Genomic DNA, 25,132 nt, shown 5'->3' on the forward strand with positions numbered 1-25,132 from the left:
CAGAAAGCATCGTAATTCGTTAGTACCCTCTGAGGGAAGTACCTTCTGTCTTTGGGCCATTTGGGCAGGGTTCACAGTGACTGTTTTACATCTGAGACATGTACCTCCTGGAAAGGTGCTGTCAGAATCGTTATAGGGGGACGGAGACCTGTTGCATATTCTTGCCTTAGGCGATGCAGCCATTTGCAGCCATTTATGTTTGTGTGAGATAACGAAGCTCATCTTTTTACTTCGGGTGGACCTTGTTGTAGGTAGTACTTTGACAAGTAGCTTAACCAGAAGGCAGTTATATAAATCAAGCTTCCTTTGCTGTCTGAATCTCTTGTTTCTGAAATCAGTATGTAACCAAATCTGTTCAGTTCTTGAGTTTGGATAATGAAGGATACCTGTACATAAACTTTGCAGATTTCTTTTATTGGACTTTGTTATTTGAGGAATCAAACTCTTTAGTTTGACAGTAGTATTACTATATTTTTTAAATGAATTGAGATAGTGTAATGAAGGAGGGTAGCATTGTGTTGTACACGTCAGTTTTCCGGGGTGGTAATAAATGTTTTAAAGAGAATTTGCTTTCTTTTATTTTGTGTTCTGTACAGCCTGGAGCAAGTTTGGAACAGACCCACATTTTTGTACTTGCACATATTCTTAGACGACCAATTATAGTTTATGGAGTAAAATATTATAAAAGTTTCCGGGGAGAAACTTTAGGATATACTCGGTTTCAAGGTAAGCCATTATCGTGAGTATTTTGGAACTTCCTTGTTTATTATTTTAGTGCACGTTGCAGTCACATCCTGAAAATCTCATTGTGATTTTCTTCCCTCTTTCCAGGTGTGTATTTGCCTTTGTTGTGGGAACAGAGTTTTTGTTGGAAAAGTCCGATTGCTCTGGGCTATACAAGGGGCCACTTCTCTGCTTTGGTTGCCATGGAAAATGATGGCTATGGTAACCGGGGTGCTGGTGCTAACCTGAACACCGATGACGATGTCACCATTACATTTCTGCCTCTGGTTGACAGTGAGAGGAAGTTACTCCATGTGCACTTTCTTTCTGCTCAGGAGGTAAGAAGCCTGTTTCTTGTATTAATTACTTAAAGTAGCGACGCTGTACCAGAACCCAGCCTAGTGTGTCTTTCAGGTGTGGTGTTATCTGTACCACCACTCACAGTTTTGAATTTGGTCGTAGTAATTGTCACCTTCTATAAATACCGGTCAGACAGACCTTGAAACGTATCCTTTCAGAATTGCTGTGTAGGATGTGTTGTGCCAGAGATGAAGCAGTGAAGACCAAAGTCCTGGCCCTCAGGTAGCGCTGAGTGCTGAGGAGAAAAAGTACAGGGAGGGGCTGAGGGGGCCAACGGGGGCCCAAGGTAAGGCATCACTGAGGAAGGCGACGCCTGAATTGAGACCTGAAAGAGGACGGAGTCTTGCAGAACCTGGGGGAAGAGAGTTGTAGGTAGAGGGACGTTCAAGCCAGTGTGGTTTGGCGGGGAGAGGCGAGGCTGAGAGGTTAAGGGGTGGCATGGGGTCGTCAACTGTCTTTTAAATCCTTGGCTTTATTCTGGGTAAGCTGGGGAGCCAACAGCCAGTTTGCCCGCAAGAGGAATACTGGCAACTCAGTTGAGACTAGATCCCTGGGCAGTGGTGGGAGCAGGAGCAGGAGCAGGACGCCAGGTAGGAGATCCCTGTGGCTGCAGGGGAGACGGTGGTGCAGACCAGGCAGGGGAGGTGGTGAGAATGTGTAAAAGAACACGCTCAGAAAACCCATGTTCTTATAAAATTATTGGTCTTTTATTTAATATACTAGTAATAGTAATTATAAACTTTTTATACCCGTGACATTAAGAAAAAAGTTCATAGATAATTTTTGTAGCTTGAGCCTCTATACATAACTTACTGAGTAAACTTACCTTGTTGTGTTTGAAGCTGCAACTTTCTCTTTATAGCTTTTCCTTTGCCAGGATCAGCTTATTAGATAACGTTTGCTTTTTGCTATTATATCAAGCAAATTAACTTACTACTAGGCTGTTCTCCCCTCTAGGTTTTTCTGTGAATTTTCCCATTGATGTTTTTTTCTATTTAACCGCAGGAAACTGGGTTTTAAACGTAAAATTGATGAGAGGTGGAATCCATGTTGAAACACTTCGTTGCTCTGGCCTTTTTCATTAATCACACCAGCTGTAGGTTTCTGTTAAATTTTTCCTGTCAAGTCTCTGATCTGTTGTATTATTTTGCCTCTTCTTCACATTCCTCTAAAAGCTAGGTAATGAGGAACAGCAAGAAAAGCTGCTCAGGGAGTGGCTGGAGTGCTGTGTGACTGAGGGAGGAGTTCTCGTGGCCATGCAGAAGAGCTCTCGGCGGCGAAATCACCCTCTGGTCACGCAGATGGTAGAAAAATGGCTTGACCGCTACCGACAGATCCGGCCTTGTACATCCCTGTCTGATGGGGAGGAAGACGAAGATGATGAAGATGAGTGAAAATAATCAAAGAGCAGAAGAGCAAGGTATCAGCTCTCTGGTGACCTCCACGTTACCGTGGTGCTCCAAGCAGAGTGCCTGGCATGAAGTGAAGCAAATCTGGCAGGATCTGCTTGGAAGGGTTTTTTTCTGATCCGCACCCAATGGAGATGATGCATCTGCTGTGTGAGGAGACAGAACCTTGGACTACAGTTTGTAGAAAATGAATTTTATTAAGACAGAACTCCTTTCCTTTCAAATTGTAAATCTGTCTATATATGTAAACGCATGTGGTTGTGTAAGAAGTTGTGTAATAGGAAAAGTTGTACCAGCATCTTCATATTATTGAGAAGTTTTTTCCAGCATGGGCACCTCCAAAAGCACGTGGCAGATCGCTCTTTGTTCCTTTGAGATAATTCTTTTTTAAGTAGAACCTGGCTTTCTACTTCCATCTTAAAAGATCCATTTTACATTATGTCTCACTAGAGCTCGTTAGAGATTTGGAAACTTTTTTGTACAAATTATCCACAGCAAAACATAAAAATAAAAACAAGCTTTTATTTTTATTAATAATTTAGTTCCTGTTGTGCCCAATAAAATAAAATCAAATCTTTAAGGAACAAACTGTAAGAAAAGTGAGGATTTTTTATTGAGTGAACTTTGCATAGACATCGTTCCCTTGTTTTGGAAAGGGTTTTGGTTTCTATTATTTTGTCTTTTTAAAAGTTTCTGATATGCCCCTTTTCAGTGTTTAGGTATTTATTTGTTTGGAAGAGTGCCCTTAAGATGGGGCTGCTTCTACCAGACTCTGGGCAGCAGTCTCTTTGTGAATAGTTATTCGGTGGATGTAAGTGAGGGGAGTGCTGGCGGGGGAGTGCTCGGGGGAGCCGGCCCACCCCTAACTGAATGAATCGTGTGAAATTTGCCCACTTGACCCTGTTGACAATGTTATACTCTCCCAGGTTGCCATGCATAGGGTCTGTGGATTCTTACTGTCTTTTATCATCAAGTCTGCTTTAAGCAAATTGTGTTAGAAAGGCATGCCTTTGCTTGGGCTAATTGGGAATATCAGTTCAGTATAGAATAAAGATTTAAGAACGCAGTAAGGTGGTAAATGCATTGTATAATGAATTTCTCAGTGAGTAGTCTGAGAATTTTTGCATGTTGGTTAATTGTGGCCATTCTTATTTAAAGTTAAAACTATAATCTTAGGTAGGAAAACTTTCTACAAAAAGTATTATTTGACCACTTCAGGTATACATTCAAAACTGGGTAAAAATTTCAGACCTAACTCAGGAACACAAAAAGACTTAGTGTCCTGGTAAGCACTTTGTAGACTATTGATGTGGCAAGGAATTTGGAAAGAAGCCCTACACACACACACACACACACACACACACACGTGCGCGCACACACACACACAATTTTCCTTCCCTTTGATGAAAAGGCTGTGAAAACCTTGAAATATTTACTTCTTGTTTTCTTCTAAGTTCTGTTTAGATGCTATTGAAATGTGCACAACCTCAGATTTGATGCTGGAATACTAAAAATGGAAAATTACCTATGAGATGTCATATCTTCAGTTCTTTCTTCCCTCTCTGAACACTCCTTGAAACGTGTTCCCGGGATGATCGCTTTTGCTGCATGCTAGAACTTGCAGGGAAAATATTTGCAATTTGATTCCATATGAATGAATTTTGATGTAATAATGGTGTATGTTACTGTTTCAAATGGTTAATGTTTTCTTACAAATTGACTCTATGGTTTGCTTTCATTTTGGACAGAATTAATTAAGTTTTTAGAAGGCTGCCATTCTGATTACATAGCACAGCATCCCTATACACTTTTCTCCATGTAGGGGGAGAATTCTTTAGTGGCCAGACATCCTGTTCTAGTTGCTGTTAAGCAAAAACTGCTCTCCCAGTTGAAGAAGCCGAAGAGAAATGTTTGAGGGAAAAGCATCTAGTTGCTAGGGTCTACATTACAGTCAGTGCTGTTGAGAAAACTGCAGGCTCGGTCTTTAGCCTCCGTGTGTTGTGTTTGCTGCGTGGTGTGTCCCCTGAGGTGCCTCTTTATTTATTTATTTATAGATCAGTGACCCTGACCACATCTAGTTTAACAGGTACAGCATTCTTCCCTGTGGGAAAGAATTACATATATATATATATATATATATATATATATATATATATATATATATGACTCCATTTCTTAGGCTCCAGACAGGGATGGGGCTTTAAATGGTTTTCACAGCAGATTGGCTGGTAAAGGCCAACATTTTGGTGAATCAATGCTATGTTAAGCTCTTGAACTATCAAACAGCCATAACTGTTGTCCCAAGATAAGAGTTTGCACTCCTTTCTCAGATGATATATGGCAGGGTGAAAGATACTGTATGTCCTTTGGTTGACTCCGGACAGTAATACCTTTAACTGTATGGACTTCTTGGTTCTTTTTCTAGGGAGAATACAGTGTGGGTGGTGTTTTCTGTCAGTTAAAACCCAGGTGCACCATGGATTTGGACCTTTTTATGTTTTTGGTTTTTAGGCTCATCGTGTCACAGACTTAATCTGTGTTAAGGGACTATTGCTGTGCATAGGCGGTTGGGGTCTCCTTTTTGTGCATACGTCACCCCCTCACTGATTGCCTGTTTGACAAGTGGTTGTGAAGATGACCTTGAGCGGCCACTCTGCTCCCCGGAGTGATAGGTCAGTAACCATTTGCGCCATCTCTGTCCAGGATACCTCTATCCGTGTCGGGTGGTTTCAGTGTAATTTTTCTTGGGCGAGTTGGGATGGGACCACCACCTTGAAATGAGTGAGGAGGTTGATGCTTTAAGTTGCCATGACTTTTTTTTTTTTTAAATGGGAAAGGGTGGGGGGAGGCGGTTGAAAAGGAGTTCAGTACCTGGAATTGTTGGACGTGACCGACATTTGCAGATACCGCTAGTAGTAAGGGGTTTAATGCTATTTAAGAAGACCCACAAAATCAACTGAAAGTTCCTAACCTATGGAAATGGCTGATGTTAATTATTTTGCAACATTTCTTTGTAAATATCATTAAAAAAAATTTTTTTTTTTGAGATTCACCTCCCTTCCTGCATTAATGCTTGAGCCAGATAATTTTGCTTTGGGGTAAATTAAAATCAAAATTCTAAAACTTGACCAACTTCGTTTCTTGAATTGACTTAGTTCTCACCCACTATTTCATCTTAAGGATGGCATGATTTGATAAGGATGGACTTATGTGAAGTTTTGATTTTTTCAATTAAACTATCACATGAAGTAATTATCAGCATTCTTGCGTCTGGTTATGGAAAAGGTAGATGACTGATAGAAAAGTATCTGAACCTCGGAATAACAAGAGTTGGGAAACTGGCTAATTTGAAAATGCAGTTGCCTTTAAACATCTCAAGGAGAGAACTTTTACACTGGTGAGTTGTACTTGAATTTCAGAGCTTAACAGAAGTTTTTATTACTTTTTATTGAAAACTGCACTGAACGCTAAATGTCCACCTTTACAATAAACAAATACAGTAACGGTAACTCACACTAAAACAAAACATAGTTCTGATAGCCATTATTTTTCTGTTTGGGACAGTTTTAAAGGTTTTTTTTTTGTCACAAAAACAGGAATGTACCTATACAAAGGCTCAAAATAGGCCATCTTTTAAACAAAAAGGCGATGATTCACAAAAGACTATGAATATAACATGTAACTAGTTGATACAAATCTAATAGGATTTGTTAAAATCAGTCACATCTAATAACACACCTGAAGTGTTCTTGTATAAAATATCACGTGAAGAAAAGAAGACTTTATCAATGTCTAAAAAAGTGGGTTTGTTCATAGACAATCTGACAAGTTACCATAAAAAGTGTTTCCTGAGACATAAGGAAATGCAACATTATTCTTCTTGAACGCTTCCAGTTCAAGACTTTCCACTCAATAAAATAGCTGAGGATCTGAAACTGAGAAAATATATTTGAGTACAAACAGCTTGTGAAACTTAATACTTTTTTTTTTTTTTTTTTTTTTTTTTTTTGCATCATCAGAGGGTTTTTACTGAACAACTCACAACCAACTTGCCCGCTCGGTATGCAGTTCAGATGGGAGAGACTTCTCTGTACAGGAGCCTGTACTGTCTTCACTCTTATGCTCGCGGTTGTCTAACACAGGCAAACAGTTTTCTCCCCATTTTGTAGTAATTTAATCATCATCTTCCTATTAGCAAAAGAGGTCACCAGCCCCCGAGGACCGAAGGGACTACTAGAGTCACAGGGTGGGGATTTCCTCTTAATATTTTTTATTTTGATGTTTGTTTGGAACTCCTGATGCAACATTCTAGAGCAAGGTGTTCAGGACCTGCTGTGTCCAAGGGACTGATAAAGGAAAAAGATCTATTTATTCTTTGTGATTTGATGCACAGATGAAAAACTTAACACACAATAACAGAAGTTGGTCGTTAATAAATCACGTCCTAGTCTTTTTCAGCGCTTCCGCAAGCAGACGACATCTTCAGTTTTCCCGCGTCTCGGCTTCGAGCTCTTTTGTAGTTTTAACACTGCAACGTCAATGATGCGTATGTCCAGAATCCGTTAAAAAGACCGTCAAGTTCCTTTCCTCGTAGTTAGTTCATCTAGTTTTCACTGTCTCTTGGTCCCAGGTGTTCTGAATGATGACCTTCCGTCACTCTCTGCTATTGCTCGTTGGGGTGCTCTCGATTGTCCCCGTGTTTTGTGGGCTGGTTGGGAGAGGGAGCTTGGGAGGGGTGTGCCACCGTGGGGAGGTTGTGGGTTACCGGGATGCCTCCAGGGATGATCCCTTCCATGGCTGCAGGAAGTCCTCCCGGAGCCACGCCCACGATGCCTGGCGGGTATCTAGGGAGGGCGGGCACAAGAGAAAGGGCCGGTTAAGTTCAGGGCCCAGAAGCTGCCAAGCTCCTGCTCTGCCTTTTTTATGGAATGGGTTGTCATACTTCCTACCTCCAAAGCAAGGAGAAAGCTACATAGAAAATTTAAACACGGACATCTAATTCATAAACAACAAAGCCTATTTAAGTCCAATCAAAGCACTAATTTTGTAGCTTTTAGGCAACAGCAATAGACTATACTAATTAATTGTGTCTGGGGAAACCGTGTCGCATTTGGAAAACGTTTTGGACAAAATAAACTCCAAGTTTTCCGGTTGCGTTAGAAAGTATTCATCAGTTATATCAAAGGCTTTTATGATTTCCTAACAGACGGCATGAAGTATGCCTGCTAAGTGTGACTTCCTAGGCTGGTTAGTTACCTGCTCCCGTAACCTGAGATGTGGGAGGGGACAGGGCAGCAGCAGGGGAGACGGTGAGCTGGTGATGGGCTGGATGCCTGCCCTCTGAGGATACCTGGAGGGCACCTGAACGTGGGCTCATCTTATCCTGCAGGCACAGGAATGGCTGTGCGCGCGCGCAACGCCCGAGCACACGGACGTTACGCACAGATGTGACTCAGTGTATTTAAACACTGAGGACAAAACATACTTATGAAGCAGGGGCTTTAGAATTAGTCTTCCTCTCCAAGTTATCAAACCCTTCACACTTGCGGTAAAGGGGACGGTGTCTCTCCCTGTGGCAGCTACGCTGCCCCCCGTCCTATGGCCTGTTACAGTGACGCTGGTCAGGGACTGTCCAGGAGCACTCTGATGAACAGGATCCCTGCGAGCTGCAACCCTCCAGCACAAGCAGTTTTCCAAGGGGCCAAGGAGCCTTGCTCTGTCTAGAGGAATAATTAGGACGCGGCCCTTAAAAGGGTAGGCCACCAACACAAACAAACGGGGGAATCCAATCTGGTGCTGTGCTGGGCTCAAGTGATGCTTGAAAATGCTTATGAGGGTAAAACACAAGTGGGACTTTAATAGAACGTGCTGCATGTAAATAAAGCCATGTGACTTGGGAAGAAACCGCTTAGCTTCCTTGCCCAGAGTAGGAGCTTTCATGTATGGGTCCTTTTACACAAACTATATTTAATCGCCCCCTAGAGCAGTGGTTCAAAACCAGGGATCTCGGGCAATGCCTGGGGGGGCGTGTTTAGTCGTCACCGTTGGGAGTGGGAGGTGCTATCGGCATCTAGCGGGTGGGGGCCGGGGCTGCCACTATACGTCCTACAATGCACGGGACATCTGGCCCAGTACTGCCAAGGTGGGGCAGTCCTGGGTCAGAGTAAGCAAAACAAAAGTTCCCTTCTGGCATTCCACGCTGCAGCTTCTCTCCTTTATGCGGGAGGAGCTATTTCCCTGCAACCGGCCACGTTGGGGGAAGAGAACCATGGAACTACCACAGACAAAACCCCTGGTCCTGGCTCGTGTCCCCAGTGCAGGTTCTTTTGCCTCAGTCACACCCAAACTCTTGTCACTGTCACGTGCCCCTGGGGTCAAACTCCCCGCTTCGCGGAGAAACAAGGACACCCCCCGCCGCCCAGTCCAATGGACTGGGCTTTGGCCAGAATGCTCTCCTTGGACAGAAGGTTCGAGTTAGAAAACAAAATCGGGCCCTTTTCCTTGACCTTTTCCGTATACCTTTTCATCTAGAAACCCTCTGGTTTTCAAGCAGCTCCGGAATGAACAGTGATTCAGACCCGCTGGGGAATGCACAACCCACCATACCCCGCGCACCCCCTTTAAAATAGGAATTCCAATTCTCGGCTCTGTCCCCAAACTGTGTTTGTTCCATGGAAATGAGGAATGGAAGAACTGAGAGGAGGGGACAGTGTATGTAATTCCCACTAGTGCTCAGGTTGGCTTAACGTCCCCAAGTCCCCCGTCTCCGCCCTCCCCCAGGGAGCAGGGCTCAGCCCATTCCTCTCCTCACCTGTATGTGGCACCATTGAGCTCTGGATGAATTGCTTGCTGATCTATTACTGACCAGGGAGCTGTTGTGACAAAGAATTCCTTGTTCACACAGTTTCTTAAGCTCTCTGGGATGCGACCTGGAATAAGATGATTAAAAGTAATCATATGTATTTTTCAAGGTCACGATGACTTAAATGTTACACTCCTCTCTTATGCGGGAACAAGCTACAATGCAAGTCTCTCACTCTTTGATAGGAAGGGCCGGCCCTTATATTTCCACAACATATGACTTGTTCCAGGGCCTGAACCACACTGGGCTTCAGCCAAACAGGAGGGAGCTGCCCACGGCTCCCCCTGGGGCTCCCCTTCCAGGTTTGCGAGACTTGCACTGGCTAATACAAAAGGGAATTGGTTTCCTCTGGAAGAAACGGGGCCCAACTCATTCCGAATTTCTTCAACTTGACGCCTAGAGACCATCTCTGCCCGCAGCAAAGCCCCACGCCCCCTTCCGCGTGTCCGTCACCGGGATCGGAGGCGGCCAGCGCGGCGGAGGGCTCACCTGTGATGGCCCGGCGGATCTCGGTGGCGGCCGCCTCCCTCATCTCCAGTGAGGCTTGCTCACTGTACCAGGCCGTGTGGGGCGTACAAATGAGATTCGGTGCGTCTTTCAGGGGACCCTGAGCAAAGCTAGATGAGTATACAAAAAACACAGTAAATGAGGAAAAACAACGCACATCACTCCCTGCCCTGCTCGTCAGAAGGGAGCCCTTGGCCGTGTGGAATGCTAGCTACACAGATAAAACAGGGGGGGGGGGGGATTCTGCAGTCTGTTTCCTAAGGGTTGGGACTTTAAGAACATACTCATAAAACTGTAATTAGCGTCAGGCGTCATCAGGGACTCGGAAAGAAGGAACAATTCTAGGGAGGGCCGACTAGCCTGCCTCCAACCAGAGTAATCCAGGGTACAGAGAAAGCCTGCTCTTCTCCACCATTTTTCTTTCTGCCTCTCCCCTTTCTGATCATCTTTGGGGGAACTTCTGGCCCTTTTATACTTGGTGAGAATACAGCACAGACCTTAGAAGAGCAGAGGCTGTATACCTGGTCTCCAGGTGCCCACCCAGGACCCGTCTGGGAAGCTGCCCCGAGTTCACAGTCGGGCTCCTGCAAGTTCCTGCGCGAGCCCTGAGCTACCAAACCTGCCTGAAAGGCTCCGATTCGTGCACGTCGAGGGCCGCCCCTCGTATCCTGCCTTCCTTGAGGGCTTGGGCTAAGGCTTTCTCATCCACCAGTCCGCCGCGGGCCGCGTTCACTAGGAATGCTCCTTGCCTCATCTGCGAGGGGGAGGGAAAAGCTGGTAAACGGGCGCCGCCGCTGCCGCCTTGGGAGGAGCCCGCACCGGGGTCTGAAGAAGAGAGCCGCGCGGCAGTGGGCAGTGGATGGCAGCGGGTCTGGGCGTTTGACGCGTGCGCAGCGGCTGCGGGGGGAAGGGAGTGTGGAGCCTCGGTGACAGCGGGGGGCTGATCCCGAGAGAGGGCTGCAAGCTGGGGCGGCGGGAGCCGTGAGCTGTCGACTGGCTGTCTTGGAGGCCAGGCCCGGTCAGAGCAGGGCCCTGCTGGGTCCTGGGCCAGCTCCTGCCCCTCCCCGCTCACCACGGCCCATCTCACGGAGGGGGCCCCGCCCAGCTCCTTGCTGATGTCTCGGGGGACTTTCTTCCCCGCTCACTGGTGCGTCCAGGGACCGTTTCCCATTCCCCCTTCGGTTTTGACAGAAGTGTCCAGGGTCTGAGACCATTTATTCCAATTTACCTGCTTTATAGTAAAGTCATTGATGAGGTGGTGGTTATGTTCGTTGAGATTACAGTGCAAGGAGACGCAGTCGCTCTGATACAGTAAGTCCTGCAGGGTGTAGACCCTCTGCACGCCCAGGGACCGCTCTATCCCATCCTGCAAGTAGGGGTCATAAAATATGACGCTGAATCCAAAGGCCTTGGCTCGAACAGCAACCGCCTGCCCCGTGCGACCTGTGCAGAAAGAGAGCGTCCAGGTGAGCGAGGCCCCCGCCCCTCCTGCCGACGCTCGTCCCGAGGCCGGGACCTTGCGTGGTGCCCAGCCGCAGCCCTGCTGCCTCTAGCACTTCTGGCGGTTGGACCCAATCTGTGGTGGTGCTGGGAGAACCGAATGCCCAGGGCTTGGTGCCACCTGAGTCCAGCACTCCTCCCCAGGTCACTGGGGCCGGAGCCGGGCCAACGCTCCTGGGCGAGCAGGGCAGCGCTTATCACCTGTACTTGCTACCAGAGTAGTTGGGGTTTTTTCCAAGTTCCTATTATGCACATTTTCAAGCACAGACATAACTAGAGAGAACAATCTAGAACTCCACGTGCCAGCTCCCAACCATCACCGGTATTATCTCCTTCCTATTTCTCCTTCCCCTACTTGTTTGCTTATACAGTGGGCTTCTTAACCTGAGCTTCATCTCTTTATTGCTCTCAAGTGTCGGACAGGGACTGTTCTCTTGTGTAACTGCCACTGGGTTTGCTCATGAACGGTGATCGAAACTGACCGCTGCAGTCGCTGGCGTTGAGCACCGATGGATGTGGGGAAGTGCTCTGGTTGAGAGGCGGGGCTCTGAGCACGGGTGGAGCGCGGGTCAGGCCTCCAACAAGTTAGAAAGCGACGTCGCCTAACAGGACGCGAAGGCTTCCCTGACTCCCGAGTGGCCGTCATTTGCGCAAACCCGCTGACCCCCATGGACGGCGCCCCTTGCTTCCCAGAGCAGTTTTCAGCTTGAACACAAAATGGTGTGAACGATACCTGGAGGGGCTGATTTGGGGAGAGCGCAGAATAAATCTGGCTCAAAAACCATTGCTCAAATGTGCAGGAGGAAGAAGGGAAGAAGGGAGGCGCGCGGGAGGGCAGTGGGGTGGCGGACCGCCTCCACCTCCTGCTGAACTGCAATCCAAACGGGCGGCACTTACACCACCGCCATGGTCTGGAGGCCAAGGTCTGATGAGGCCGTTCTGATCAGGAGGGACAGCTGCAGGGTCGCCCGCGGTCACACCCCTCGTGCCATCCCTCCTTCAGTGTCACCACTTGGACATGGTGAGCCAGGAAGCACAGCCACGCTGCAGACGAGCCAGCCCGACGGCAGGGGCGGGAAGAGCAGCAGTGACCCGAGGACCCCCCTTCTGACGTACCCGAGGTTTGGAACCAAGCGCCCCACCACGCAGCGGCTGGGAGCTCACGGCCAACACCAGCACACCCGCCACCCCCCCCCCCCGCTTTGCCGGCCCTTAGCTGCCCCCCTTCCCCCCCGCGTCCTAACACGCTTTCACGGGAGATGGGGTCCCGGCGGTAGTGCCCGGGGCGGAGAGTCACGGCCAGTCACCAGAGCCTTCCCCATGGCTCTGCTTTTCATAAATTCACGAACCCTCATCTTTCCACTGGCTCCACTTCAGCCATGGGGTTTTCCTGACTAAATTTTGCAAGACCTGATGATGAACTCTCTTACTGACTTGATCAAAACCCAGCCTCAGAGAGGAGAACCCAATTGCCTTGGCCTTAAAAAAAAAAATAAAATAAAAATACTGTGTCACTGTTGGCAGGCTTTCCCTTCAGATTTTTCATGCTTGTTCCCAACTCGGAGGCTGGCCTTGAGCAGTACCCACCACCGGCCCGGGCTGGGGTCAAGCTCGCGACAACGCCCCGTCCAGGCCCCCGCATGGCGGCATGAGCTGGGTTTGGCGGAATCTTCTCCACACTCCGGCCTCTGCTGCTGCTTCTCGGCCGACTCTTAGGCAAGCGGAGGCTTTCAGCCCCTAACAGGGCGGCAGCAGGGGCGTGAGGCCGCCTATGACCGTGCCGCCTCCTGCCTCAGCTCTGCCTACAGTTCTGCGAGGCTCCAGAGAGACCAGGAAAAGTGGCAAGGAAAAACCTAGTGTGCAGGGGGGCACCGGGACTGTGGCAATGCTTGGCTTACAGTCTTGAGTAGACAGGGCTGGAATCACGGGACTGGCCTTCAAAAGATGGATGGCAAAGGGTACAGCCGAAGAAATGTCCCCCCTAAGAACTTGCTGTGACGGCTGCGGTCAGACGCCCTGGAAACAAGTGTTCTACCACGTGGCCGGGCCACTCGCAAGGTGAGGCTCTGCACCCTGGCCGGAGCCCACCTGAGGCCTGTGCATCGGCGTGAGGCGGCACGTTGTTCTAAGAGCCGTCTCCAAGACCCACTTCCCAGAGCGCGGGCAAGCCCCGCGGGCACCAGCAGAGGGCGCTGCGGCTCACAGAGCACCGGCATTTGAGTCATTTTGTATCTTCCACTCCAGAAAAATGAAGACAGACTCTTCTGCGAAAGGATCAGCTCCCTGAGTGCGATCACCCCTGAAACCTGGGCTCTTAGCACTCAGACCCGGGTGCTGGAAAGATGTGCGCTGCTGGAAGAAGCCCAGCTCCTCCTACTTGTTCCAGCCGGTACCCAGGCCTCCTGGCCGGGAGCTTGCGGGACGAGGAGGCAGTGTGGCCGTCCCAGAGGTCCTGCCCTCAGTCATTCGGAAACACAGAGCCCCGAGCTGACGGCTGACTGGCAGCCGGGGGGGCCTTCTGGGAGCCAAGCGCTGCAGTCACAACACGCCCGGTGTGCTTCCCAGCAGCAACCGTGCAACGCTCATTCCCAATTTACAGATTGGAAACTGAGGCAGAGGGGTCGGGCCCTGTCCTCAAGGTCACAGAGCCGGCGAGCGGTGGGACTGAGACTCAGCGACGAGCAAGCCCGCCCCGCCGGCTCCCGTTTGCCGAGTCGGGGCTCGACCCGGGGCCCAGCGCTGCCAACAGCCGTGGCAGGCAGCCTGCTTTCCACCCGGCGCGCCTCCTGCCGAGGAGCCTGCCCCAGGCCGCTCCCAGGGCCGCCAGCTGCGCCACCGCGGAGGGAGGCCTCACCACGCCCCCTCTCTTGGGGGAGCTTCCCAAGCTGCTGACCTGACCGCGCTACCTTCTGGCACAAAAATCCTTCAGTGACTCCTCACTGCCACCCGCTCCTGGCACCTCCAGCTGGGCCTTGCCCACTGCCTGGGTCTCCACTCAGCCACCGGCCCCTCCCCTCTGCCCGGGGCAGTTAGGGAGCACGGCGCCTTCCTGGGGGCGCCCACCCGCCGCATCCTCCCTACCCAGCCACGTCGGACCCACTCTTCCAGAAGCAGCCCAGATCTTACCTCCGGGCGAGTTCCCTGGTCAGTCTTGACCTCTGACCTCCCACCCCAGGCAGCCCGGCGGAGGGCAAGGGCCCTCCTCCGGCCCACGTGAGCTCCTCCCGCAGGCACGGCCGCTGCGCACCCCGACTTCCAGGGCCAGGCCTGCCTCCCCCAGGCGGTCCCTGCGGCGGCCCCGGCGGAGCAGGCGCACGTACCGAAGCCAATGAGGCCCAGCGTCTCCCCGCGGATGCGGGCTGCCCCCGAGGCAACCTCCCGGATCTGCTCGACGCTCTGCACCCGCGTGCCTTCCCGCAGCGCCTGGTACAGCCACGTGTTCCGCCGGTACAGGTTCAGGATGTGGCAGATGGTGGAGTCGGCCGTCTCTTCCACTGCCGCGGATGGGATGTTGCATACGGCGATCCCTGGAAACGACAAGAGCCAGGCGCTGGGATGAGAACCCCAAGTTCTGTGGGGAAGCGCCAGGGCTCCCAGTGCACCCAGCTGAGGGGCAGGGGTGGCAAAGGCGGCCCATTCAGCCACAGACTATGTGTATGGCCCCGAGCAGGTGAGGGTCTCTGAGGCCTGCTTGTCACCTAGGGGACACAGCCCTCTGGCTCTGATGCCCAGGGACCTCCAGCCCCGTAGCCATCCCAGGAGGACTTCTGTCCGGGGCTTGGCTCACCCCCCAGCCCCCTGCTGACCCCATGTCCTGCCCACCCAGTGCTTCAGGCCCCACGTCCCTGGGAAGCGAGCGGTGGTCCAGCTCCGTCCACCATCCCCGTCCAGCGCCAGGAAGCTAGCGTGTAGGGCCCCTCCTGATGGTCTCTGGGGTCCAGGAGACCAGAGGCTCTTTGCAACGCAACCTCCTGGATCCTCCTCCCAGGCCGGGGCTGGGGTAATGGAGACCGGCCTTTTGTTTTATGGTATTTTAAGAGTCTAATGCAATGAACATGTTATTACTTGTTTTCTTTCCTTTTTTTTTTTTTTTTTTTAAGAAAGGCAAGACAGAAGAATTAGAAAGTAACACCTTCCCGGCCCGTGGGCTGCGACAGGACGGAGCCGGTGTCTGAATCCAGCCCCACATTTGCTCAGTGGACCCTGGTCACCCTCCCGCTCTGACAGAGAGACAACAGAGCAGACAGGTGCCCGCCCTGCTTCCTGAAAGAGCTTTCAGGGCTGAGAGCAGCTGGTGAAGATGATCCCTCAGGCTCTGTGTGAGGAAGAGAGGAAGGGCTAGAGTCTCCCAGCACCAGCAGGCCGGCAGCTGAGGACTGCAGGGAGAACCGCCCCAAGTCTCAGGCAGGAAGGGCCCTGGCTCTGACCTTCCTCAGCGGGAGGGTGTTTTGGGGAAGAATGTTTGCCAGATGTGGGAGGGGCAGGCACACAGAGGGCCAGCGGGCCTAGATCCAGCCCCGTTCCCCTGGCGAGGCCTGGGGTCCGCCAGTCAAGCACCTTTCCAAGGAGGGTCACAGGTGTCCAGGGAGCATGTCGGCCCAGCTCAAAACGTCCCCTTTGGGACCCCAGGAGTCACAGCCAGGGATGCAGGGCCAGGCCACCTGTAAGGCACCTGCATTCCTCTATCTTCTTGGGTCAGAGAGCACTTGCAGCTCCACCAGACAGAAAACGGGACCAAATGCGTGGAGCACCCCTTCCTAGCGGCTGTGTCGCCACCCCACGAGGGCTGCCCTGAGGTCCAGGGTCTCAGTGACCCCTTCGGGAGGACAGACAGCCCCCAGGGTGAAAGCATCCATGTGCTGCCCCAGCTGCCGGGGGATGAGGTTTTGAGATCCAGGCCGACAAACCTTCCACGAGCTGCAAGTCAGTCGTCTTGCAGCATCCACTTCATTTGAAATAACCAAGCACAGGATCTGGGGCTAGACTAGAAGTCAGGATTACTGCAGTCTGGAGAGACGGAGGCAGATGCCAGAGGTGTAAGAAAATCTTTTGGCAGCTGGGACAATTTCCATTCCTCGTGGGGCTTGATCTGTTCTGCCTGAAGCCCAGGGGGAAGGTCCAGCAGAAGAACAGCCGAGTGTGGACCTTCTGCTGCAGACGCAGCCAACTGCCCAGGCCCAGGGGCCCCCCTGCGCCCTGGGAGGTGGGACGAGACGTGATGAGGCTGGAGGAGAGAATCTGTGCGTCCACGAGAGAGAAAGCACCGCACCAGCCCGCCCAGGGGACGAGGGACTGCAGTGGGGCCATCTCTCCGCCTTCGCACTAGAACTTTGAAATTTAGCTCCTTGGCTCTTGTGCCTGCATGGAGAGCCCAAGGCCAAGGTCTGGGAAAGCGGATACATGGGCTTGGGGTGCCCCAAGGCCTGGGAAAGAGGATACATGGGCTTGGGGTGCCCCAAGGCCTGGGAGGAGGTGCCGCTGGCATCCCCTGAGACCTCCTGCCCTGATGGCCGAAACCCTAAAGCCTTGACCACCCTCTTGAGGGGAAACTCCTTCTAATCTGTTCTTCATACCTTCAGGGTGATTCTCCAAATGCCATCAGGACAAGCTGCTGGCACCCACAGAGCAAGACTGCAGCCCCCGTGGACCCGAAGTCCGAGCCCAAGAGCTGAGCTGCTTGTCCCCTCAGCTGATGCTTTTGCTCTTTGCTCTATCGCCTTCTGAACTGGACCAGGCTGGACACCAGGTTAACGAGCTTGGCCAGAAAGGCTCACAGAGTGACAGTGCTTGGCACTGGGTCTGGGCCTTAGCTCTCTCCAGCAGCCTTCCAACCTCCCACTGCTTCCTCCTGGACCTTGGGGTGACACTACAGATGGGGAGGATCCCTCTACTTGCCCAGGCGCTGTTCTCGCCTGCGGCGGGCGGCCCAGAGCCCCTCCCTGCTCTGAACAGGAAGCACCTCGCCCATCGTGTCAGGGCCGGAGGCGAGGTGCCCTGGGCCCCGAAGCCTTCAGGAATGGGCTCCAGGGAATGCTGAAGGGGAGCTGCCCTCCCGGGAACACACGCCGTGGGCCCGGACGTCATCAGGAGGGGCAGAGACCTGAGCCACCTGCTCTTCTGTCCTCATTACAGCTCAGCTGACTGAGTGAGCTGCGAAGTGCATTTGGAGACAAAGGACAGCTGGACAGGGGCCCATTTTCCTTCTGCAGAGTCCACATTATCAGATTGGACCAGGATCAACGAAAAGGCCACCGTGGACACGCCGTTTACATCTTTCAACATCGCAGGCCCCCGGCTGGCCTCTGTGGGGGGACTCTGGGGACACGGCCGCCCCACCCAGGCCGTGGGTCTGCCCGCGAGGCAGCTTCTACAACTGCGGAGATGGGACATTCCCTCGCGGGCACCTCCCATCCCATCTCCCCCCCTCCCCCGCCCCCCAGAGAGAAGTGGCCGGGTCCTGGCAAGGAAGCCCAATGTCGCACACACTGCGGGTGGCGGTGTCAAAGAGGGGCAGATGCTGCAGAGACGGAGGTAGGTGAAGGGAAAGGATCCGGAGTCGCCGGGGGTGTCGAGCCACATTCTCTGCCTCTGCTCGAACTTGGGATTTCAGCCCTATCAAGAGCACAAAGAACGTTTGTCTTCGAACAAGTACATTCTTCCCGGTGCCGGGGAAAACTGGAAAGCTGTAGTTTACAGTAGACGTGCTTCTGAAGACTCGCATCCTCCCAAGTTCCTCCGTGGCGACAAAGCGGGGCTCAGAGTGATGCTGAGGCTGGAAGCAAAGGCTTGGGGTGCACGTGGGAAGCCACCGCTGTCATAACCCCTCCTCCTCTTGTACAGGCTCAAGCGACCCCCCAAGGAAGGGGGTGAGACAAAGGAGACTGGCCAGGGGTGACCCAGAAAAACCAGGATCCATCTTCTGAGCCACCTCTGCACAGCACCCCACTCGGGACAGGGGAGGGGAAGAACAGCACCTGCGGGGCAATGACCACCTCCTGCCTTATCCTTGGGCTTCACCCGGGAGGCAAGCCCAACCTGCCGAAGCCACCACTCCCAGGCCACCTGCCGCTCTGCAGAGCAGCCCGGCACCATCACGAAGAATCAGACCAGACCCAGCGCCACTCAGTACAGGCCCCCCGAGGGGGGGCCTGGTTCCCCCCACCGCACGCGCCCACAACACTTACCCCGTGGTTCAGGAACTGGGTGCAGCCCCGATGCAAGCAGGGGAACTAACTGCTAAAACAAATCCGCAGCCCTCACTCAAGCCCCCGGGCTGGGACCTCAAGGGGTGGGGGGGGAGGCCGCAGCCCACTGGGGTGCCCTGGGCTGAAGCAGCAGCAGGCGGGTGGGTGTCTGTGGGCTGCGGCGGAACCGTCACACCACATGCTTGTGGGTGTTCACACACAGGTATGGTGCTGAGCTGACCGGGCAAGGCACTGCATACACCTGGCCTGCTTTTGGAGCACTGGCTCCGTAGGGGCTGAGAAGCTGGCTTGGGGCGGGAGCAGGCAGGGGCATAGAGGCCTGGGTTCCTGACCATTTTGAGGTACCCCTTCTCAGCCTCATGGCTGCAGGGCACCGGGCAGATCACAGCCCCACGCACTGGGTGCAGGGCCGGCATGTTTCAAAGACAACAAGGACAGTCACCAGAGAGGGGCTGGTCTAGAAGGAGCCTTCTGGCCCCTCCAAAGACAGCAGGGCAGCCTGGGGACTCCTGCTGTCAAAGCGTGGCCCCTTGAGCCTCTGCAAATGCTCCACGCACTCAGAGCCCACGCCAGGTGCTGGGACAGGGAGGCCGCCACGCCAAGGCCCCCCCGCTCAGGGCGCCTGCAGCCCGGGGTCTGGAAAGCGGCCGGGAGCCCTGCCTTTGGGGGTCCATCTGCTGCCTCTGCTCTTCTTTGGCAGGAGGGGCTGTGCAGTGGTCCACCTGCACTGGCCCTGACCTAGGAAGGTTCCTGTGTGGACAGCAGCCCTTGGGGAGACAGCGCCATCCCAGGACTGGAGGAGACCCAGAAACCCCGAGCTGTGCACCCAGAGCAAGTAATTTCCGGTTGATGGGTCCTGGCCAGTCAGCACAGAGGTGTGGCCACGCACCACCCCCTCTGCAGGGAAGGACCTGTGGCTTGTCTGGCTTAGCGTCCTTCCCAAGTGACACAGCCCGGCCCAGCCCCACAGGTGCCAAGGTGGGTGGGGCCTCTGAACCCAGCAGGACGCTTCTACCTGTGTATTTGGAGGTGTGCCTGGCTAGGTTCCCTGTGAAACCAGCCCCCCTCCTCCAGCCGGGAGCAGGCACTGTGTGCCCTCTGTTCCGGCTTGCCTCTGCCCCAGCAGGCGCTTACTGGGCACTCACTGGGCACCCGCCAGGCACTTACCGAGCTCGCCTGCAGCCTTGATGTCGACGTTGTCGTAGCCGCTGCCTATCCGCACGATCACTCTCAGGGCCTTGAACTTCTCCAGGTCCTCCCTGGTAAGGGTGATGGTGTGGTACATCATGGCGCCGACAGCCTCATTTAACACCTGTGACGGGGCGAGCAGAGCACAGGTTGGAGGCCCCCACTGCCCTTGAACATGCAAAAGAGGATTCCAGCGGGAAAGCAGCCAGCTAGGACGCGGCCTGGGTGTTGACAGCTTCCCGCAGGCTGTGCTCAGGGGCCCGCTCGGTGACGCCAGGGATCGATGGGGGGAGTGGAGGCGTGGCCAGGGAGGCCCACGGAGGTGAGAGGGACTGGCCAGCAGGGACCTGAGGGTGGAAAGGCGGGGGACCCGTCAGGGCGGCGGCGGCACCAAGCACTTGCCAGCGGAATGCCAGCGGCTGCCACCCAACCTGGGGGGGCCAGGGCGGCGGGCGGGGTGAGGAGGGGGCCCACCTTCTCGTGGATCTCCTGAGTGGACTGTGCGTCACAGAAGGCCACGGTGGCCAGGTCCTTCAGGATGGGCATCTCCACGGTGCAGTCTCTGCCGTCGAGCAGCGCCACCAGGGGGCGCGGGTGCAGGGGGCCGTTCATGATCTGGGGGCGGATACCTGGGAGGCGGGGACAGGACGGGAGGGGTGGGTGAGGAAAGCGGCCCGCCCCACACACGGCGGGACCGCGCAGCGAGGGGCCGGGCCTCCCGCACCGGCCGTGCCTCCCAGTGAGGTACCGCGCCGCGCCGTCCACGCGCCTCCCTCCGGGGAGGATTCTGGGACAAGCCAAGCCGACCGAGCAGCAACATCTGTGCAGCCCCCTTGCCGCAGGAGCTGGGATGCCTCCATTCGCGAGCACACATGTAGCCAACAGGCAGCGCTGCGGCGCAAGCTCTACCGCCACGTGGGACTCGGGCCCAGGAACCCGGGCAGGCCCGCACCTGCCTCTGCCACCAGGGCCAGCACGGTGGCTACCCGTATGCCCCTAGACCACCAAGGCCCAGAGGCCTCTGGGACGCAGGCGGGGGGGCCTGGCCACGGCTCCCCAGGCTCGAGCAGGCTCCGCCCCTCGGCCCCTCCCTCCGCTGTGCCTCCCTGTTCCCACTGCCCTTCCACGCACGCGCCAGAGGGTCCAAGATGAAATGGGACACATTGAGGCACCAGCATCGCATGGGAGCTTCCTGGAGGACACCCCTGGGGGACAGGCGCCCTGGGCACGGCTCAGGGGCCCTCTCACCTGCGCCAGGTGAGGAGAGGAAGCCAGTCCAAGATGCTGGAGAAGGTGTGCGTGTGAGGCCAAGCGGCTTGCCGGGGACTCAAAAGACCAAACGGACTTTCCCAAAGGACCACCGAGTAAGCGTGTTTGTCAGCAGCCTGGACCAGCCAGGGCCGTCTCATGTCTTGGTGCTTCTCATGGAGACAAAGGATGTTCCACCGCACAGCTCGGGGGGCACGGGCCGGGGGTGGGCCTCCCTGCACGCTGCCTAAGTGCTGGTTCTCCAGCCCAGCGCAGCTGCAGCGCCTCCAACCCAGACGAGGGAGGAGTGTCCGCCCTCCGCCATGGGGACCCGTCACAAGGGGCACACGAGCGGCACACGCACCAGCCCAGGGCAATTCATCCTCTCCACAAAACCACTCCTTTCAAATTCACATGGGAAGGTCATGGATTTTGGCCCTGAATCACCATGACCCCCCCCCCCCCCCGCCCTGGGCATGGGAGAAACACCCCTGGGCTTCGGGAGATACCGCAGCACTGAGGTGGCCAGGACAGGGCACCTCCCGTTTTCTCATCAAATCACAAGTGTTTGACGTCACAGAGCACAGGTCACAACAAGACAGCTTTCCATGCATCTGAGGTTTTCAGATGTTCAGATGAACTCTGATCGTGGCCACTGCACCAGGCCTGGCTCAGCCCATCTTGTCTCCTTCCCCACACACAGAATCTATTTATCCTCTCCTCTGGTGGCCATCTTGGCCACTGGGCTTGATCGGGCTCCTGCAGGCCAAAGCGGGAGCCGCTGGCACGCTTATCTGCGGGACCTCTGCCTCACAGCTCAGAACGGCTGGCAAGGGCTCCCCTCCTGGCAGCCCCGAGACTGGGTGGGGCCCCTCCTTAGCCACCAGGGCTCGGGACCCAGTCAGCCACACTCTTGGGCTAGATGCTCAAAGAGGAGCTCCCCGTCTGGTGCTGTGGCCACAGTGCCACTGGCGCTGCACAGGGCAGGGGGTGGGCATCCCGCATGCTCACGCGACCGCCGCCCCAGGCGGCGCTCCCACGCCACAGCTGCAGCATCGGGGGACAATCACCTCTTTGAATACGGAGCAGAGAAGAGGCTTCTGTCCTGGTCTCAGAAGAACAGGCTGGGGTGACCAGGGGGGAGCAGGCCACCTCTGGGCGGCCCCGGGCTGGGCCTCGCAGGCGATCATGGTCCCTCCCAGCCCGTGAGCGGCAGCCAAAGCCCTTCTGCCTCCTCAGGACCTGGATCCCCAAGCGAAGCTGAGCCTCAACATTCTCTGTCCTGAGTGGGAACAGGGATCCCCTACCCCGCATCCTCACCAGCCCTCAACTCACACGGCAGGCGGGGAGCAGGCACCAAGCTGGCTGGCTGTTGGGGGGCTCGCGAGTGCCCTACTAGCATCCCTGCTTTGCCCAACTGACAGGTCCACGAGAGCCGAGGTGTTGTGTGCACATGGGGAGAAGGTTCCCCCAAAGACCAAGGCTGACAGCTTCAGACAGGAGCCCTGGAGACCCCGCGGAGGGAGAAGGGGGGGAGCAGTAATTTCACATGGGTCCCACACCTTCTCACTTCACCCTTGAGACAGCACCACCGTCCCCCTTAGAGGAAACGGAGGCACAAGGTGGAAAGTACTTCACCGGAGGAAGCAGCTGGAAGGTGCAGCGGTTGTGCCAACTCGGGGTCCACACACAAAAGCTCCTACGCCTGCCCTCTCTGCCAAGTGAGATGACCACACCCCCAAGGACCCATTCTCCTCCTCCAGAGTCTGCCCCCGCCCCACACGCCTCCTACGGAGCCCAAGGTTGGGCTCCTGCAGGACCCCGTGTGCAGATGTGCTCACTTGCCCCGGGCTGCCCCTCCCACAGGGTGAAGAACACCCCGACTTCACACCGGGGGTTGCTGGCAGGAGGGTTAATCAGACAACGTTTTTAAAGTTCATGATCACGACTGGAAATCCGAGTTGTTAATTAAAAAGCAACCACATGGGAAAACGACAGTGGGCACAAGGCAGGCGTCTGGAGAGGCTGAGGGGCCGTCACCACAACATGTCCATCCACAGCATCAGTGCATGCATCCCGTTACCTGGGAAACAAACTCGGGGTTGCCTAGCGATCGCCTCCCTCCCCCACTTGGGTCGCCTTTCTCTTTGGCGAAACCCACCCTTTGCCCTCGTTCAGGCTGGGCATGCAGAATGCAGCTGAGGCTGGTCCACAAGACCCCAAACTTCCTGAGGCCCGAGGCTTGGATACCGGCTGCAGGCTCTTTATGGTAAGGCAGGAGATGGAGATACAACAGGGACCATGCTGCTCAGAGGTGCTCAGGCTGGGGAAGGATGCTGAGTGGGGACAGCTGGGTGGGTGGTGGGAGTGGGCGAGACTTACAGGTGTTTTGCATGAGGTGCAGGGACCAGAGTGTGGGCCTGCTGAGGATCAGGCTTTACGGGGACCACGTGAGACCCCCCCAGCACTGAGGATGAGAGACAGCTTAGCCAGGTCACTGCCAAGGTCTGCTTCTACAAAGAAAGAGGCCATACCGTATACACATGCTCCTTCGGTTCCAGAAGGGACTAAGCCGCCTGCACACCTTGGAATCCAATTACTTTCAAGCCACCGTGCCCAGCACCCTCTGTCCCTACAGTCTTGCTGGAGTCGGGGGCAGAGGTACCCAGAAGACCCCAGGAAATGCTGGGAAGATGAAGTTGCAATTAGACTTTTTATCTCACCTCACGTTAATCGACATCCTTCAGTGCTTCTAACAATTTGAAAAAATTTTAGTGTATTAGAACAGAATTGACACATTATGGATTAAGAGCTGTATGTATTAAGATGGCAAATGACCCTTTCAGAGACTATGGAAAATGGGGTACCAACTCAGGGGCTGGCTCTCAGGCTGGAGGGAGAAGCCCTATTTCCTCTATGGTCAAGGGAATTTAGGGGAGAAAGGCAAGGCACAACGTTTAATGAGAAGTCATGAAAAACGGGTCTGTGATCAAAAGCTAGGCTACCAACTACTAGACACTGCTAGGACCCCAAGAAAGAAGCCCCACAAACTCCAAGACTGATAAGAATCACACAACGCTGATTGATCTTATTCCCATTTTACAGTCAAGGAGACAAGCTAAGGGAACAAGGAGAACTGCCTCAAATAGCACCAGGGACCCCGCAGAGTCCGAGGAAACACCTGCCGATGAGGGTCAGAGGGTCCTGGTGGCCCTGTAGTCAAAATGACCATTCCCTTTCTACAATCCCCTTTCCACTGATGAACTCGGTCTATCCATTTCAGAATAATTCCAGCTGCAACTGGACACACCTAGGGAAGTGTACCAGTGCACTGCTTTCAACAACTTGTCCAGCATTAACTTTGCAGGGCAGAGAGCTCAGCGAACTCCCCTGATGTCAATTACTTGCTGGTTTCAGGCTCGCTTTGGCACAAGCAGGGACGCAGAGCCCCAGCTCGGGGCCAGCTCTGACGTCTGCCCCTGGACCCGGTATTGCTTAGAGCTGCAGCTGCACACAAATAATTGTGCAATTAGACACACTCAGTGGAAAACAAAGATGACGCCGGGCTGAGATGCCGGAGTTTTGTTAAGAGTGGCCAGCGGTCCAGTGAATGCCAAGTGCAAAGCCCTCATGAATTCCAAGGTGGAAAGTGGTGGGCCCCAGGGAGGACTTCGGTAACTTTCTGGCCACCCAGCCTTGATGCCACCTTATTTGGATAACAGCACCATATTTCTTCTTGGAACTGCTCCTTCCCCAGGCGACACAGGCTGAAAGGGCTGCTGTTGGCCAAAAGGGATGACGTACTCCTCCTGCCTTGCAAAGCTGCCCTGTGGTGTTTCTGAGACCCATTTTCTGGCCTTTCTGGACACCGTGTGAGTTCAGCTGACATCCTTCCTACAGAACCATGCGTCATTTTCTAAGGTCTGAGTCGGTTTCTGTTGCTTGCAACTCAAGAACCGAACTGTCTCAGGGACATGATTTTGCTGCTTTCAGATTTCAGTTATTGAGCAGTTTTACCCCAAAGGAAAGTGGCTGCAATAATCGTGTTTGACCCAGCAGGCCAGAGAGGCCTCTTTTATTTGTTGTTTGTTTTTGTTTTTAAGATTTTTTTGATGTGGACCATTTTTGAA

General features: G+C 53.9%; 2 protein-coding genes across 11 annotated transcripts in view; one reads left to right on the top strand and one right to left on the bottom strand.

Moving 5' to 3' along the window:
• The window catches only part of ZRANB1 (zinc finger RANBP2-type containing 1), a 69,280-nt gene extending 63,595 nt beyond the window's left edge, over window positions 1-5,685 (top strand). For all 4 annotated transcript variants that reach the window (XM_068548734.1, XM_068548732.1, XM_068548733.1 and 1 more), the window contains 3 exons: window positions 597-726; window positions 832-1,061; window positions 2,259-5,685. In XM_068548734.1, coding sequence (XP_068404835.1) covers window positions 597-726; window positions 832-1,061; window positions 2,259-2,477 — 579 coding nt within the window. In that variant the 3' untranslated portion in view covers window positions 2,478-5,685. The remainder of the gene's footprint in view (window positions 1-596; window positions 727-831; window positions 1,062-2,258) is intronic.
• A 234-nt stretch (window positions 5,686-5,919) lies between these two features.
• CTBP2 (C-terminal binding protein 2) overlaps window positions 5,920-25,132 on the bottom strand; it is a 164,460-nt gene continuing 145,247 nt past the window's right edge. For 4 of the 7 annotated variants that reach the window (XM_068548739.1, XM_068548737.1, XM_068548740.1 and 1 more), the window contains 8 exons: window positions 20,229-20,383; window positions 19,734-19,878; window positions 14,682-14,888; window positions 11,090-11,304; window positions 10,485-10,615; window positions 9,844-9,971; window positions 9,304-9,421; window positions 5,923-7,336 (listed from right to left, as the gene is read on the bottom strand). In XM_068548739.1, coding sequence (XP_068404840.1) covers window positions 7,156-7,336; window positions 9,304-9,421; window positions 9,844-9,971; window positions 10,485-10,615; window positions 11,090-11,304; window positions 14,682-14,888; window positions 19,734-19,878; window positions 20,229-20,383 — 1,280 coding nt within the window. In that variant the 3' untranslated portion in view covers window positions 5,923-7,155. Of the gene's footprint in view, window positions 7,337-9,303; window positions 9,422-9,843; window positions 9,972-10,484; window positions 10,616-11,089; window positions 11,305-14,681; window positions 14,889-19,733; window positions 19,879-20,228; window positions 20,384-25,132 lie in introns of all 7 variants that reach the window. The other 3 variants (XM_068548742.1, XM_068548741.1, XM_068548736.1) reach the window with 2 other exon arrangements.

Source organism: Eschrichtius robustus, chromosome 7, assembly GCF_028021215.1.
Source record: "Eschrichtius robustus isolate mEscRob2 chromosome 7, mEscRob2.pri, whole genome shotgun sequence".
Taxonomy (NCBI): domain Eukaryota; kingdom Metazoa; phylum Chordata; class Mammalia; order Artiodactyla; family Eschrichtiidae; genus Eschrichtius; species Eschrichtius robustus.